Source organism: Anas platyrhynchos, chromosome 7, assembly GCF_047663525.1.
Source record: "Anas platyrhynchos isolate ZD024472 breed Pekin duck chromosome 7, IASCAAS_PekinDuck_T2T, whole genome shotgun sequence".
Taxonomy (NCBI): Eukaryota; Metazoa; Chordata; class Aves; order Anseriformes; family Anatidae; genus Anas; species Anas platyrhynchos.
In genome coordinates, this window is record NC_092593.1 from 19,380,819 (window position 1) to 19,398,506 (window position 17,688).

At 33.5% G+C, this 17,688-nt stretch overlaps 1 protein-coding gene across 8 annotated transcripts in view; it reads left to right on the forward strand.

The window, feature by feature from the left end:
• The window catches only part of LOC101802174 (sodium channel protein type 2 subunit alpha), a 77,658-nt gene that overhangs the window by 56,155 nt on the left and 3,815 nt on the right, over positions 1–17,688 (forward strand). For all 8 annotated transcript variants that reach the window (XM_072040864.1, XM_072040863.1, XM_072040867.1 and 5 more), the window contains 9 exons: positions 1,965–2,085; positions 2,446–2,600; positions 3,658–3,831; positions 5,932–6,054; positions 10,544–10,825; positions 12,372–12,425; positions 14,225–14,362; positions 15,471–15,575; positions 16,611–16,881. In XM_072040864.1, coding sequence (XP_071896965.1) covers positions 1,965–2,085; positions 2,446–2,600; positions 3,658–3,831; positions 5,932–6,054; positions 10,544–10,825; positions 12,372–12,425; positions 14,225–14,362; positions 15,471–15,575; positions 16,611–16,881 — 1,423 coding nt within the window. The remainder of the gene's footprint in view (positions 1–1,964; positions 2,086–2,445; positions 2,601–3,657; positions 3,832–5,931; positions 6,055–10,543; positions 10,826–12,371; positions 12,426–14,224; positions 14,363–15,470; positions 15,576–16,610; positions 16,882–17,688) is intronic.

Genomic DNA, 17,688 nt, shown 5'->3' on the forward strand with positions numbered 1-17,688 from the left:
GCTACTACAGCATTCGGCTAGAAATGCTGTCCAGATCGGAATGATGCAAGCAACATTTTAAGAAAAGTTAACGAACAGATAGTCACTTCTCAGTTTAAAAGTTATTTACTGTATAGTATTGGTAAACATTAAGTTTGACACTATACATAAATTTCTTTGAAATGTACCTTATGTTTGTAGTATTTCTGGTCTTTTTTCAAACTGGTGATTGTTTTCCACTCATGTTTATATGCTGTGGTCCTTACTTTAGGACTGCAGTGTTTATCCCATACTTTCCAGGTTCACCATTGTAGAGGCAGTATTCCACAATGACAAAACTGCCATGCACCATCTACAATTTTGAATATGTTTTAATGGGAGATTTGTAAATACTAGTCTGCAGAAGAGTATGCATCCATGTCTGTACATTGGACCTAACTTCAGAGACGCTAAAGCTCATGCACAGATTTAAAACATGAATATGCAAACTGGGATTTTCAAAGAAACATATAGGGGTGTGGATATCACTGAAATTACATGCATAATATACCATACAATAAATGTTTCCATTTGCTTCATCTTCCTCTAAAATGTGGACTATAGTGTACCATGGTACACAGAAATCAAAATTAAGCCTATGTCAAAATGACAATATATTGTCACTGTCATTTGATAAAATCAGAGTGGGAAAGAAACAAATTAATTTTATCTTTGTTTGAAGAACTTACTGAATCTTGTCAACAGTGGAAAATTACCTTGAAGTTTTATGGTACTTTCTGTATTCACATATAAATATTGTTTACATTTCCTTTAAAAAAAAAAAAACACTTATAGAAGTTGGAGCTTCTTGAACATGTTTTAAAGGAATAATGCCTCTAACTTAAGTTTTAATTGTCAGCAAAGTTTTATCTTTAATGTTTCCATGGATCATCCCTCTATTTAATATTAATTCCCCATAGACTGTGTTTTAACACTGCTTACATCATTCCCTTTATAAAATTAGCTACTTATCAATGCAGCCATTTTACTGATGTTATACTCCACATAGTGATAACATTAGAAGAGTCATAGAATGCCATGATCAAACTGCTTTTACTTACTATAGTACTCATATTTGTCTGTTGCCAACAGAGTATGATGGTATGAAATAGAAGATTTGGAATACATTATCAGTTTGATTAATTGGTTCCATATTGTTTTATCACAATATTGTTTTTAAAACATTTGTCTTCAGTTCTCCAAAAATTATGTTTTTTGTTTGTTTGTTTTTATAGTTATTGGACATGTATGTGTACTGTAACAAAGTAATAAGTAGTTCAAAATGCACAATAAAATCAGAAAATGCATTGGCAATTGAGAATGCAAGATAGCAGCTACTGCTATTAAAATAATGTGATGCTCTTTTAGAAATAATGAAACCTAAACTGTCCTGTACAACTTATAATATGTGTTTTCATGTCAATGGTAATGAAAAGTTTATATTCAAGCTTTTTAGATTTTACAGACTTGATAGAACAACATTTACTTGAGACATGAAAATACATCTTTGCAGCTTGCTGTTGGTTTGGTCATGATGTTGGAAAAATGATTTGTATTAACACATGCTATATGAAGTGTAATCTCAAATGAAGCCACATGATTGGAATAACTAAAACAGTACAAAGTGTAGAAGGCATTAATTCCTAATTTACAGAAATTTAATTTCACAATTCTTATATGTGGCTAATAATTTCAGCAATTCCTTCTATGAAAATATCAAAATATTTTCCATAGAGAAAATACGCATACTGTTTCTAATCTTGTGACCTCACCTGTAGTAGAGCAATTTGGCATTAGATTGTAGATAAGATACTCTTCTTTTAATGTCAGAGCACGAAATACATGCAAAAGATTTTGGTATGCATTTCAAACATGAACATTATTCAAAATAATTAAAAATTGACATATATATATATATATATATATATGTGGGGTTTCATTCACAGAAATTAAATGCGTCTAGTTCATCAGAAGGCAGCACAGTTGATATTGGACTACCTCCAGAAGGAGAGCAGCCAGAAGTAGAACCTGAAGAAGCTCTGGAGCCAGAGGCTTGTTTCACAGAAGGTGGGTGAAGTACAATATACTAAGGGAATTAGACCTAATTGTGTTGCTTTGGACTGTGTTCTATTCTTAGTCAAAAGAAAAAAGCTGCTATGTTATTATGGTTGTATTTGATTTTTCTGTGAGTATCTCTTTCAGAGGTAGTGCCATACTGTTCTGGTGCTCTCTTTCTTCTTCATATGGATTATAGGAGTTAGAAAGTTTTTGTTTCAAATATTGAAACAAAAGCCTTGAAATACTCAGATACTTATTTACAACCATCTATTGTAGTACTACTGAAATAAAATAAATGACTTCTGTTCATTTGTGATTCCTATGAAGTATTAACCTTATTCTGACATCTCAATTTATTATCCTACTTAGGCTGTGTGCGGAGATTCAAGTGCTGTCAAGTCAGCGTAGAAGATGGGAAAGGGAAAATCTGGTGGAATCTGAGGAAAACCTGCTATAAGATAGTTGAACACAACTGGTTTGAGACCTTCATTGTCTTCATGATTCTTCTCAGCAGTGGTGCTCTGGTAATATCAATGTGGAACAATTGTGTCTATTTTAAGCAGCAAGCATTTAGAATTACAGTTAATTATCTAGCTACAGGTAACATCAGAATTTAATATCCAATTAATAAATGTTCTAGTGCCAACATATTTCAACAAGTATTTGGCATGTATTGTATTATACATGTAACTTTTCTCACAGGCTATGAAGGAAATTGGTTGGTGTGATCAAAATGTAGTGTTCATGGAAATAAGAAATTATTTATATCAAACTAGTACTCACATGTCTCTATATTATTTTTATATGTTAGCATTTTTTTTGTTGTTGTTTTCCTTGATTTCCTTGATTGTTTTCCTGTTCAGAGATACAGTATGATTTAGTAGCTTCTTTTGACTTACACACATTTATAATGAACCGCAGCTGAGATAGGAAGATATCAAGAACAACTTGAGCTGACAAACCAAGATGTAAGGTGAAAAAGTGATCCTGTCAGTTATTTGGCCAAATTGATGCTGAATCGGGTATGCTGACTCAGTACAGAAGTAATTAGTTCCTCACATCAGAAGCAAAATATAGCGCACTTGTCATACTTGGATTTCAAGGCACAAGGATTCACTGTCAACATAGACCTTCTCTTTTGAAATCTCTGTTCAGAATTTCTTTGCAGGCTAGTGTGTATACTTTGGTTTCAATTGTTAGTTTCTCAAAAACTATGTGTCACAACCATTATTAAATCTCTAATACAATTTTGATAATTTTGATATAAAGTTGTAACTATCACAAAGGAAATCCTTATGTCAGTAAGCCATTTCTATTCATTGAAATGAATGAAGAAAAGATTTTGAAAATTACATTATAGTAAGTTTTGTGGGCCATAATGCAGCTCAGCTGAGAGATAAATATTATGTTTCGACCCACCATTATGAAGACTACATTATGGAGTGAAAGAGAAAGTTGTGGTTGAGGGAAGGATATGTGGCTTAGCACCACAGATATCTTTTCAATTCAAATACTTTCTTGGTTACTCTATCCTGCATTGCAAATTGGGAATTAATATATCCTCAAAAATCTTTTTCACAGGCATTTGAAGATATATACATAGAACAGCGTAAAACTATCAAGACCATGCTGGAATATGCTGACAAAGTTTTTACTTACATCTTCATTCTGGAAATGCTTTTAAAATGGGTGGCTTATGGCTTTCAAACCTATTTCACTAATGCATGGTGCTGGCTGGACTTCCTGATTGTTGATGTATGTATTCTTTTTCATATTATGTATCACAGGCTCTAAAAATCAGAATACCATGTGTTTAAGAGAAACTTTCTGTTCTATCCAATGGAAGCTCTATTTTAAAACTGTTTACAGTTTTACTGTTTTTGTTTGTTTGTTTGTTTTTCATGTGTTACAGTTTATAATTCTGTTCAGAAAAGGAAAATTATGTAGATATATGTATTACTCTAGAGATGGTTTGTTGATACTCTGCAGTTTTATGAAGTTGTAGAGCTTTATTGAAATGATGATTTTTTGGTATTTTTTTTCCATGTGGAAAGGATGCTGCTTTGATCCTCATTAGTTTTTACTATACAGGGAATTTAAGTATTTCACAGCAATTTTTTTAAACATTTCTAACACTCTATTCAATTACTGTTAACGTCCTATCACTTACTCAGTGAAAGGAAAGAAAAATACTGCTGGGAACTCAATTCCATTTTACTACTCAGTATTCTTGCATTGCATGTGCAACCTTAAAGAGGCACTTACAAATCAGCCCCCTTGGAAAGGGTACTCAAATGATTTTCAAAAAGGCTGCACCACCAAGAAGCAGATACGCATTGTCCGAAGTAGGAGGAGTGTCATAATTCCAAGTCTAAGTGACAAACAATAGTTCTGGGAAGCAAAAAATGGAAGTTTACCACACAGCAGACATTCATTTCCCATCCATCCCCAGTAGCCTGACTACATATGGTCTCTCTCAGTTCTGCATATGTAATTCCCATGGAATGCATGGTAAGAGTTTGTCTTGAGTCCACTCATTCTGATCAGCAGCAGAATCCTGTGGAAACAGCTATGTTTCTGTGTAAGATTGCAATGGATAGACCATGATGTCTTTACTACACAGAGCTTGACAAAATTCTAATTTTTATATCCATACCAGCATTGCAGATCCTATGGTAAAATGTGGCTATGTGCCACGTTATTGTTCTGTGATTGAGCCTGTACCTCTGTAAAACATTTAATGACTCAGTCATCAGATTGTGTAAATGATCTTGATCAGTAGAATTCTACAGAGACTTCGTGAATAATACTTTACACTGTCTTTATATGTTTGTTGTATTTATCAACAAATATTTAAGTCTTATTTGATAATTTGTGGCTTAGTTGCTTCTGTGAACTTTATAAATATCTTTCTGATTTTTTTTTTCAACCTTTTTCTAGTGCAGTTGTTTGCATGAAAAAAGTAGTAATTTCTGAAGTATTTTTTAAGTGTTTAGTCAGAGGAATGATATAACCAAGCAAAGAGATTAAATTTGGAAATGAAATAAATGAGAGAACAGGAAGGCTGGAAGAGGACATTAAATGGAGAGTGATAGAAGTTGTTAATTTTCTTTACTAGGGCCATCTCTTCCCAGTGGTCTACTATAAATGCATTTCTAAGGATTATTGATGAAAGATAATTGTATTATTTATTTTACAGCTTTTCTATTTTATTTACTCATCTGCCTGCAGACCAGACCAGCGTTATACAAGCCAGAATTGATGAAGTGGTTAAAGGAGTCACAGGGAATGTAATGAAGTGTGGATATGCCTAACAATGAAGCTCCTACCATTGTCTAACAGTTGGTTATCAGTTTTGATTAGTCTGGTTAAATCTGAACAGCACTGGTAGCTATGGCTGTTGAATAAGATTTTATGGACACTAAAAAGTTACATTTGACCAAAGACCAGGTCTGAATGTGGTTTTTGAAAGCTATTACATTTTCAAGTTCTGAAGATACCATGGGAAGTCCTGTCCTAAATTGAGCGTTCCAATTCACCCAGCTTCTGGGAGTTTTCTTTTTGCATGTGACTTCAGTTTTCTTTAAATACCACCAAATGTTGACTGGTTTATGTGATTTTAGAAGGCATTTTTATACCATTCTGCCAACATGATTTCATCAACAGGTACCTAGAATACACTTTTATTCTACTTTGTCTGACTTCAAAAATCTTTTTGCATTATAGAGGAATTCCTGGAGAAAGAGGTTCACCCTTGAATCTTCTCGGGAGGTTCAAGGCACACATCATCCCCACCATATGTATAAAAGGATATACAAGATGAATGAGCACTATTGCCTTTCTGTTTTTGTGTAGGTCTCTTTGGTTAGCTTAACAGCTAATGCCTTGGGCTACTCAGAACTTGGTGCGATTAAATCCCTTAGGACACTAAGAGCTTTGAGACCTCTAAGAGCCTTGTCGCGATTTGAAGGGATGAGGGTAAGAAAAAATGAAAGAATTCAAAATAATGCATGCATACACAGAAACAATGCATGCAGAATAATCAATGATAAATCCATGCAGAGATGCTACACTATCATCTTATATATTTTACATTTATCACTAACATATAAGCAAAAGGCTTCATCTGCTTATATGAATTCATGTGTTATTGCACACATTGTTAATTTTATTTAGATCCACTGGCCTTTCAGCCAATTTCATATTTTCCTGAAGGTACCAAAGATTTATCAACTGCATGGATCTATGGGATTTTACTACAAGACTGAGTTTATCCCATATGATTAAATCCTGTTATAGTCAAAACAGTTTTAAAAGACAAAACTAAAAAAAAGTGTGTAATAAAAGTGTGTGCACATACACACACATATATGCATATGTGTATTTCATACAAGTATAGAATACCATCCATTGTCCATCAAAAATCTTTTAGCATACTCTTAAATAAATATTGATTGGCAATTTCTGTTACAAATCTATTTATTTTTAATGAATCAATATATTAAGAAAATTGGCCGTTATAAATGTCTTCTCTCATTCAAATTAAGCTTGCATTCATTTGAGACATTTCTTGTGTATTTCAAAGAAGGTGCTAGTGTTCTGTTTTTATGATTTCTGGCTTAAAGTGGTTGCTTATTGCTTTCTATGTTGATTTTAAAATGTTGATTATAATCTACAGAGCACTAAGAAGCCTGAAAACATATGAGGAGACTTTCTGTTGCTGATAGAGTTGGATATATTTGAGAAGTTACTGTCCACAGCTGTTATCACCATATCAGTTACCACAGCTGAGACCCTGATTTGCCCAGCTAGGCTCTCTATTTCAGTGCAAAGTCAGATTGATTAGTTTAAATCACGTCTTTAGTGCACTGAAATGAACGAAAACCTTACATGTTCTGCTATGACATGAAAACTCTAGAAATGTTTCTCCTATGGTCAGTGGTCAACAACTACTAGAGAAGACATTTCTGGCTCCTGCCAGAAGGTGTTTGTGGCTTGTAACTTCAGGGCCCATTTGTCTCCTTGGGACATATTGCTATTAGTCTAATTAGCAAATGCACATGAGCTGAAAAAATAAACTGTAGCTGTAATTAAAAGAGATCCTTGTGTGAGCTCCCTACTGCAACCACTGATCTTTGACACCCCAGTTAACAAGCTTATTAGTAAATTTATAAGTCAACCATGATTTGGTGAGATTCCAAAGAACATATGATGCTATACATGTGTGGAAAGAGAGTCCTTCATCAGAATATGAATTCTCATAGTTTCTTCAACATATATTTTTCCTACAGCATTTTTTGAATAAGTTAGAATGTCTGGGTTCTAAGTGACTACATTTATTTTTTTCTCTTCTGAGAGAAAAGAGTTCACAACAGAGAAAAGAGAAGAGTTCACAGTTGCAGAGAGAGCAAAGCTTTTGTAATTCATTGTCACCTGTGTTTAAATTGGCTAAAAAGGACACCTCTTTTCAGTTAAAAGAGGAAAAAAAATCCTTCAGAACTATGCTGAGAAAAATGTCAAAATTTGGAATGCTTATATCAAATATAAGGCCTGTCTAAAACGTTAGTAATATCTTGCTAAAAGCACGTTACTTGTTACTTTTTATTGAGAATAATTAGAGAAAAAATAAAGAAAGAAAAAACTTTGTGCAGTAAATTTCTGAAGTGGCAATTTAATGAAGTAAGGTAGAAAAAAAAAAACAACACCTTTTTCTCATGAAGGTTTAAGGGTAATTTTTAATACTGTAATTTCCATGTTGATATAAACTTTGCCTACTGTTTTAATCCAGATCTGCTAACTGTATCTCTCAGTAAATCATACAGATAATGAGGAGATTTATGACCTTAGCAAAAGACATAAGAAGTAGTATATGAAATTAGTTAACTTCAGACTAAAAATGAGATATTATTATCAGTTAGGCAATTAACATTGGAATAACATTTCTATGGATATAGACACCTTTTGTTTATTTAAAGAAATTTCAGACAATGTCTAAAGATACAGTAGCTCAAGTTGGTGAAAAAAATAGTTACAACAAGATTTTAAGGTCTGATACATGGAAATTGATGATGTTTCATCATAAAAAAGTTGTTTCTTTGGTATTTATTATCCATGAAGTGAAACTATGACAATATAGTATGGTGTACATATTTGCATGGGTACTTAGAATTACTTCCAGTGACCCTTGTATTTCTTACATACATGCAAGAAATTCCATTTTACACATCTAAAATTTTTAATCCTCCATACTGTTGGATACCCTAGGATCAGGGTTTGTTGTACCTACCCAAATTAATAATTAATAGAAAGCATTCCCCCAGTGGAAAACGTGGTGTTTCTCCTGTATCTTTCTATTATGACTATTGCTAAAGGAAGTAAACTTTAATTTGCATGTGAGACTTCATAAAACTAGCTTATGTATATATAATTAAGAATTATGCTAAGACATGATCTGGCTATGCTGTGCTCCAAATGCTATTACTCACTGCCCTGTAGTGATAGGCACGTACTAACTTTTTCCTTCTAGCAAGTAAAGGACACTGTTTAATCTCTCTGTAATGCTTTCCGTTCTTTCTCATGCATTGTTTTTTTGTACTACCCCTACTTTGAGTGGAAGCCAGGAGTTGACCAATTGGTGTTTTCCATGATGCTCAACATTACATTTTTGGTATTTTCAAATGATACATATTTCAAGCTGATCCTGCTATAGCTTCAGGATGCACACTAAAACCAGGGAAAGTAAATCAGATGTAGAAATTCAGCAGTTATGGAAAGAATAACATAACTGGACCTGCAGCTGTAGTAGAAAGAGGAACAGAATTCTCAGGTGTAATAAGACTGAAAACTAGAGGACAAATATCTTCAATAACTTCATATCTCAATGATTGAATAATATTATTACAGCTAAGGAATCTAGTTATATTTTTTATTAGAAGAATTGAGATACCTTTAAATAAGAATATTTTCTTAACTAATAGATTTTTCTTTTAGAAATAATGTTTATTACGGTATGTGATTAAGGTATGTGGCAAAAACAAAAAAACAAAAACAAACAAACAAAAACAGGTCAGCTTGAAGCATGGGAGAGTTCATCCACCATTCTATACAGTTATAGAATAATTTATATAGAAACTAATTTGTTCCAGCTTCTAAATTTAATAAAATAAAAAAATACATTGAAGTTGTATGGGATCTCTAATGTTTTTCAAATTATGTATCACTAAAAAGATATATTATTTTGAGAGGAATTAAAACCTGAAAGTGCAAGTATTTCTCCTTTACTTCAGCTTGTTTACTATATGGTATACGTGATCGTGTATACCTACTGTAGCCTTCAAAGGTTTTATTTTCTGTCATGTAAAATAACAATGAATGAAAAGTGATCTACTTAGATGTGATCTACTAAAGTGATCTACTTAGTTTTTCAAGTAATTGATTCTATGGAACCCATGAAATGTAAATATAAACATAATGCCAAAATATTTTACAAACAGAAACAGTGTAGTATGTTAGATCTGTTGGAGTACCTATATCATATAAGTGAATTTTTAAAAAGAAAATCTTCATTAGGTTCTATGGAGATGATTCAGTTGTTTTGGAAAAATGAGCAGAGGTGTTCCGTAGTTATTGAATTTATATAATTTATATTATTACTTACTTATAAATAGATTCAAAATAGGAATTAACTAATTTAGGAGTTAATCCATTTCATCATTAAATAAATCATTCTCATTCATAATGGACCTACTTTCTGCCTAACTTTTTTTTTCTTTTTGATTTTGTCATGCTTTTAATTGTCATTCATCATCATACATTAACTCTTTTTCATACTTTTCTTTCCTGAAGCCTTATTTTTCCCAAAATTCATTAGGAAATTAAATTAAGTCTCCTCCTTGTTCAAGTCTTAATTGCTGCTTACTTGAACACTACCAGCTTTTCTGTGATAGTCAGGTATTCTCCTGCTTTGAAAATATCTGGTCTTCTGCTTTTATATATAGTCATCTAAATGATTATGGACACATCCCTTAGTTGTCTTTTATTTAAAAGAAGTCTCTGAATTACTTTCAATTAAAAAATGCTCAATAATATTGATTTGGAATGTTTATCCAGTAAATACTTAATAGCAAAAAAGATTTTTGTGCTTGATGCAGTCATCAGAAATATTACTTCTACTGTTTTGCAGATATAAAGTAAATATTTTTAAAATAATTAATGCTCTTATTTTTTAGAGTTCCATTTTATCTGTTTTTCTTTCCATTATTTCAAGCTACCATTTGCTACAGCATTTCCTAGTACTGCTGTGTTTTATCCTCTATGTTGACATTTGATCTTTCTTATTCTTTGTTACAATCCAAAAATATAATGCAGTTTAATACAGAATTATAACAAGGTGTTACATTTAAGGAAGTCTGATGAAGATAGTGGTGCTTGTGTTCTTATAATGTCTCTCGTTTCATTTGTACACTAGGTGGTTGTGAATGCCCTCTTAGGAGCCATTCCATCCATTATGAATGTGCTTCTTGTTTGCCTTATATTCTGGCTGATATTCAGTATCATGGGAGTAAATCTATTTGCTGGAAAATTTTATTACTGTGTTAACACTACGACTGATGAGAGATTTGATATCAGCCAAATCAACAATTACAGCCAATGTGAAGAACTCATAAAAAACAATGAAACTGCCAGATGGAAAAATGTGAAGGTTAACTTTGATAATGTAGGCCTTGGTTATCTTTCTCTGCTTCAAGTGGTAAGACACCGCTCCTTAATTTCTCTTTTTATTTCTATTTCTTTTTTTTAATAATATATCTGTTTTTAATTGTAACAGTCAAAGTTATTTCTGTTTCTTTCATTTAGAGATCTTTTTCTTCACTAGTTTGTTTGGTATACTTATAAAAAGCCTTAAATAAACTGTGGAGTATGTGGGAGTATGTGTTTTAAAATATATATATATATACCCAAACATATATATATATATATATTTGTATCTAAGGGATGTGTATGCAGAAATGGATGTTTAAAATATATAAGGTGTATTTTTTAACTTTTCTTCAAATATACATCAGTCTTGCATCTCAGTTCAGCTGATTATACTGTATATTTTATGTGTCTACTTGTTGGAAGGCAAGTTTGATAAGCAGGAAAATTGTGAAAAAATAAGTAGTCAAAATAATATACCAATAAGTCAAATAAAAAGCAAAAATAAACTCTAGAAATAAATCAAGCAGATGAATATCAACACTATGGGATTCCTCTGAAGCTGGAAGGAGCTCAATTTAAGAGTTTAGTTCAAAAGAGCTGAACTGTCTGGGGCACCTGGGGAGGTTTGGTGCTTTCATCTGAGATCAAATCTTTTACTTTGTGAGTTTCCATACTTTTTTTGATATTTATATTCCAGTTTACAAAAATTTTATAAAATTTAACTTGTGTATTAGTCAATTCCTTAATATATTTTACAAGATTCCAACTTAAAACCACTATATGCAAACATGCTTCCCACATGCAAGATACTTTTTCTTTGCCAGTGATTCTAAGAGTCCTGAGAATTCAAACTGGAGATATTTCCCTTACCTTTCTAACTTTTAGGGCTATGATATGTCCTTTCGATTTGGGATCACCTGTGCTAACTTCCGCAAGACTGTATTTTAGGGAGGTATTCATAAATGATAAGCTCGTTCTTCGTGTATGTATCATTTCTAATTAGTGTTAGTTAATTGTGACAAATCTGTTGTCATGGGCATGGAGAAATTAGTAATTCCTGGACCAGAGTGCAGTTAATTCCTGTGATTTACAAAGGTAAATACACTTGCACTCTTGCTCAAAAACTGTGGAGCATCACTGTGACTGTTGAAAAGTGTTATCCATTAGAGCCAAAAGCTGGTGATAGTGTAGATAAATCTACAACTCCACTGAAACAATACAAAGTGTAGAGGCTATACTGACTATCATAAAAAATGTAAGCAATTCAAATCTAATTCACACTGTGTTGAATCTATATCAAGTACACCTTCTTTTCTCATAGACAGAAACTAACTTTTATTTTAGGCATTACTCATAAGAGGTAAAAATTCTTAATTTAATAGGTGTTTTGTCCTTTAGGGCCAGATATTAGAAGTTGCTTGTGATCCTCATAAACATAAAATATAAGGCAAAATTTGCCTATTAATTTTACAATGTGCTGATGTTTATGATACTTAGATATGATGTTCAAGATACTTAGTCCTCAGCTCTTAAATGTTTCTGACAACTCATTTTCCTGGAAAAGCATGTGATAAACACCAGTGTTCTGTTTATAGGCTACATTTAAAGGATGGATGGATATCATGTATGCAGCTGTGGATTCTCGCAATGTGAGTATTCTCCCATGATTCCATCTGTTCTGACTGTGTGAGCTCCTAGTGTTAAGACCATAATCTTAACATCTTTCAGAAATAACAGTAAAAATGAGAGAACAAAGAGTTATTACAGTTTTATTGTTAGTGAAAATGGAAACCATAAGAAAAATACAAGACATGAAGAAAGCGGAGGAGCAGTCCTAAATGATTCCTCGTTCTCTATGGTACAGTTGGACCAAAATTCCTCAAGTTGTACAGCAGACTGAATTATTGTCATGAAATGCTTTTTTCCTCCTCTCATTATATGTATATTGAGGCATTACTTAAATTTGGAGACAGGCATTTCTTGGAGATTTTAGGAGCTAAAGAAGAAAACGTAAGACTGAGTGGGCTATAAATCCAGTGAGAAGGGCAGGAGCTGTGATTAACTTCTTTCTAAAACACTCTCCCCTGAAATCGGTTTCCTATATTAACCTCAAAGAACACTCCTCTTTTTGAGCTCTCTTCCTGCTGTACTTAAACCAAATGCTGCAGCTTTCCCAATCATTGCTCCAGGAGTTGAACTGTGGGGAGTCTTCTGAGACTGAAGCAGGGAAGAGTTTGTACCCGTCTGGGTAGCTATGTAGGAAACCCTTGTTTGACGTTGTGGCTGCCATTCCTGGCTGTATGCAGCAGCTGTGCTGTCTTCCACAGAGAAGGGTGATGAAGGTTGAAAGATAACTGGCTTTCTTGTGTATGTGGGCTCAAGGGGAGTGTCAGCCACAAGGTGCCCTGCCCTGCTCTGCTTTATGGTGCATGTGGTAAGGGTGATTTTTTTGATTTTTTTTTAAGTCCCTTTGGTAAGATTTTTAACTTTAGTTTAAGATTTTTTTGGTAAGTTTTTTTTTTTTTTTTGGTAAGATTTTTAAGTTTAGAGATGATGGTTTGTACCTCTGTTTTTTAATTTTATTATATTTAATTTTTTTGAAGTTGAGACATTCACTATGCTCAGCAGACAGCCTGGGTTCTTTCCTCATTTGTTCCTATTCTTAATTTGACGGGTGCATTTTTGTATCCTTTTGTCTTCCCCTTGGTGCTAATTGTGCTCTAGCCCTAAGTAGATAACTGAATAAACTATACTGCTAAAGCCCCAACTTTTTTGTAAGCTACAGTCACAGCAGCAGTTCTGGAGTAGTATAATAAATGTGCATAGCTGTAGCAAGAAAATACACTTACTCTAAATATTGTTTGGATGACTCTCTTTAGCCTACTTAGGCCCATTAAGCTACAAAGTGCTGTAACCTGACCAGTGATTCCTTTGAGTTAAAACTCAGGTAAAAACAAGGATACGCTGCAGGGAAAGTCAGACAAAGCAGTGAATAATAAAACAATAAAAGAAGAAGTTTTTAAAAAATGACAGTTCATGCTCCAAATACTGAAATCCAGGGCAGCTTACTAAGTGTCTGTAGCACTGAAAGTTCCACAAGTCCATGCTGGGAGTTTCCAACATGATAAAGTGAAATGTTCATAGCTTTAAAAGCTGGTGTTTCTGGTTATCTGTAGACTGAGGCAGATGCGCTATACTAATATAAACCAATTGTGCCTTCAATATTTATTCTAAAGTCATATAGCATTTTTTAAAAAAATAAATAGCAAGTTCAATAGCAAAGTCCTTTGTCAAGAATGTTACTTCATAAATTGCAGATTAATAGGATCAAGGGAACTTGACCATAAGAAGTAAAGATCAGAGTGGCAGAGCCCTACATTCTTTTAAGCAGCTATTTGGTTCTGTGTCCACAGTTAAACTAAGGCTTAGTGTCTATGCCTTTTTGCAGGTTTTGGATCAGCCTAAATATGAAGATAACCTGTACATGTATCTTTACTTTGTCATCTTTATCATCTTTGGATCATTCTTTACCTTGAACCTTTTCATTGGTGTCATCATAGACAATTTCAACCAGCAGAAAAAGAAGATAAGTACTTCATCATTATTCAGAAACAAAAGCCAAAAAATGCATCTTTTTGGTCCACACACAATGACTTTCTCCTTTTTATTTTTTTTTCTATTTTATGATAAATTAACATGCTTTGCATATTAAATACATTCAATTATTACAGGAGTACAATTTCACTTGATGAGTGTTTTGACAGACAACTGACAGCACAAGTCTGTCCACAGTTAGTGAAATACTCAATGTCATCTTTGTAAAGATGTAGATATGGGTCTGGAGTCTAACAAGATCATAAGAAGGCTAAACATTGAAATAGCTAAACATAGCTATAAAAACTCGTAGCTACATTATTGTCATATCTCAGAGCTCAACCCTAATATTGTAGTATCTTTCTTTGTATGCTCTTTAGTCTTCATATTTTATCAACACTTCATATTTTATCAACACTGCCTCAAAAGGTATCAGTGTTTCAGCAGCAGAACTTAAGTAACTGGAAGACAAAATGTTATTGACTGGTTGAAGTGCTGTTGGACAAGCGATGAAATTGATTGAGATGAAGAGAAATCAGCTTTTTTTTTTTTTCCTGCTAAGTCCATGTATCGGTTGTAGGATCTCCTGCTTCAAGTCCTGCCTCAGTGTAGGGAGAGGAAGAGGTTGTGAAATATGGTTATATGACCAACTGCTAATTCTCCTTTGGTATCATACATGGCAACTCTGAAATTTTGCCAAAATGTGCTTGAGAGGAAAAACAAGAGAAGGGGATTGGAATGTTTTATTAGCTTGTGTCTGATGAAATTTAGGAATTCAAAGAAAAAGCACCTTTCCTTCCTGAAGGCTCCCATCCTCTCTACCTCCCCAATGGAAACCAGAGACCTACCACAAACATATGAAGTTCAAGAGCCTTTCAAAAAATATCCTAAATATCAAAAGTGGAATATGTAAAGCATTTATTTTGTTACCCATATACTTATAATTGATATAAACTTATAGAACAGGATTTCCATGTCTGTCTTAATTTTTCACACAGATGAGAATGTGAACAAGAGTGATTATTACTATTCTATATTCCTGTTTATAAGTAACCAATGGGAATATGTGATTGTAACCAGTTTTTCTCTCTTTGCTTTACTTTGGAGGTCAAGATATTTTTATGACAGAAGAACAGAAGAAATACTACAATGCAATGAAAAAGTTGGGTTCAAAGAAACCACAAAAGCCTATACCACGACCAGCAGTAAGAATAAAAATTTTGTCTTTTTACATCTATTTAAGAAATGTTTCAGTTATGCCTTAGGCTAAATGAAGTTGTAAGCTAAAAATACAAGTGATATAAGAAAAGGCTTATTCATCTGAAATCCAAATTATTTGTCCTTTGCATTCTAAACATGAAGGATTCTCTCTTCTCTTTCCATTTCCCACCCCTCATTTTCTCTCTGCTGGTGGCAATGACATTTTATGTGGCATTTTTTCAAAACACTGATTTGACTAAAACAATGAACTGTGACAGTGTATTTGTCAAGCTATGTGATAGCCTTAGGGCACAGGCTTTTTCAGTCATCAAGTAAGACTCTGAAACTGGGGGCAAGTTACCATATCGTTGCCTGAAAAAAAAGTCCTTTTGCCTCTCACATTCCTGTTGCACAGTCCATACAATGGTTTGTCCTCCTGCTCTCCCCTGGTGCTACAGAGCAGGGTTTGGCTGGGGCAGTGATTCCAGCTCTGCAGTTCCACTTTGGATTGTGGAACCTCCTGAATGGCCCACTCAGCTATCAGTAAGTTCTCTGTAGCTGAAAAATGCAACACATTATTTTAAAGGTCACCTTGGTGGCATGAAGAACACTGAACTCTGTGCTTGAAAACTTTTAAGTTTCCCGAAGTTTTCTGACAATTGAAGCACTATTAACTCTCAGCCTCTTTACCATACCACCTTGCCTTTGTTTTTTTTCAAATTTTGTCAAGTTAAGCATTCAATCGGTAGTCTGTGTGACCGAAGCTTACAGTGAGGTGGTTTGAGATGGCAAAGTCACCTTTGCAATTTTAAAAAATGCACCATGCATAATTTGAAATCTTCCCTTTAATGCTTATAAACATAGTAATTGCATTTCTATTTGATTTGTGTTTACATGTACAAACGGGAAAATGCATACAAGTGAAAGACTTCATAGAAGACAAAAAATCCCCTTCATACTAGATTTAGTTAATGTGTAGCAATTGAAAAAAGAAATTTTACCCAATGCTTACTATAATGAATCTTATTTTTTTCCTCCAGAACAAATTCCAAGGCATGGTATTTGATTTTGTAACAAAACAAGCATTTGATATCAGTATCATGATACTTATCTGCCTTAACATGGTCACAATGATGGTAGAAACAGATGATCAGAGTGAAGACATGGAAAACATTTTATACTGGATTAACCTGGTGTTTATTGTACTGTTCACTGGAGAATGTGTACTGAAATTGATTTCACTTCGCCATTACTACTTTACTATAGGCTGGAATATTTTTGATTTCGTGGTTGTCATTCTCTCCATAGTAGGTAAGAACAATTCATTTTCATGAAATGGCTAATTCTGGGGAAGCTGAAAATTAATTTTGGAATGTAAAGTCTGTTTGCATTTGGGTTCATCATTTTGATTAGAAACTCTGACTCCTGTTTTTCTGTCTTCTGATATCTTATTACCCCCAAAATAACTGAACATTATGGTAAGAAATTTTTATCAGTGTGCTTCGTACACTCTTATTTTTACATTGGTTGAAATTAGACCCTTATGCTGAATTCAGTAGAAATTCCTCAGCGTGGAAAGAAATCAATAAATCAAAGGCAATTCTGATACAAAATGACAGTGGCAGTTGCAGGAGAAAACAGAGTCCTTCAATCCAAAAGTAAAATCTGTGTGGGACTCTGGGTAGGCTAGCATGCAAGCAACTCAGACAGCAATGTAAAATCCTAAGCTTTTTCGGAGTTTGTTTGGTCCTGAGAGGTTTTACACCAGAGCTAATGTGAGCAAAGAAGAAGCAGAACTGAAGCAGACATTGTAATAAATATATGGTTCTACTAACCTTTTATCTAGAGCAGAAAACCTGAAAGAACTTCAGCAAAAGTTGTTCCATCTTAGTTGTCAGAACTTTAATTTATTGTTTTGTCATTTTGTATGGAAACAGGATATATTTAGTATTTTTCTGCTTCACTGAGGCCCATGATATAATGCTCTTCAATGGGTTCTAGGAAGCCGTTATATTATCAGCTTATTTATGTTTTGAATTGCTGTGTCATTAATGCTAGACTTGTGATCACGTTATTTCATATGTGACTAAGAAGTTACAGTTCTCTTTGAACTTACTT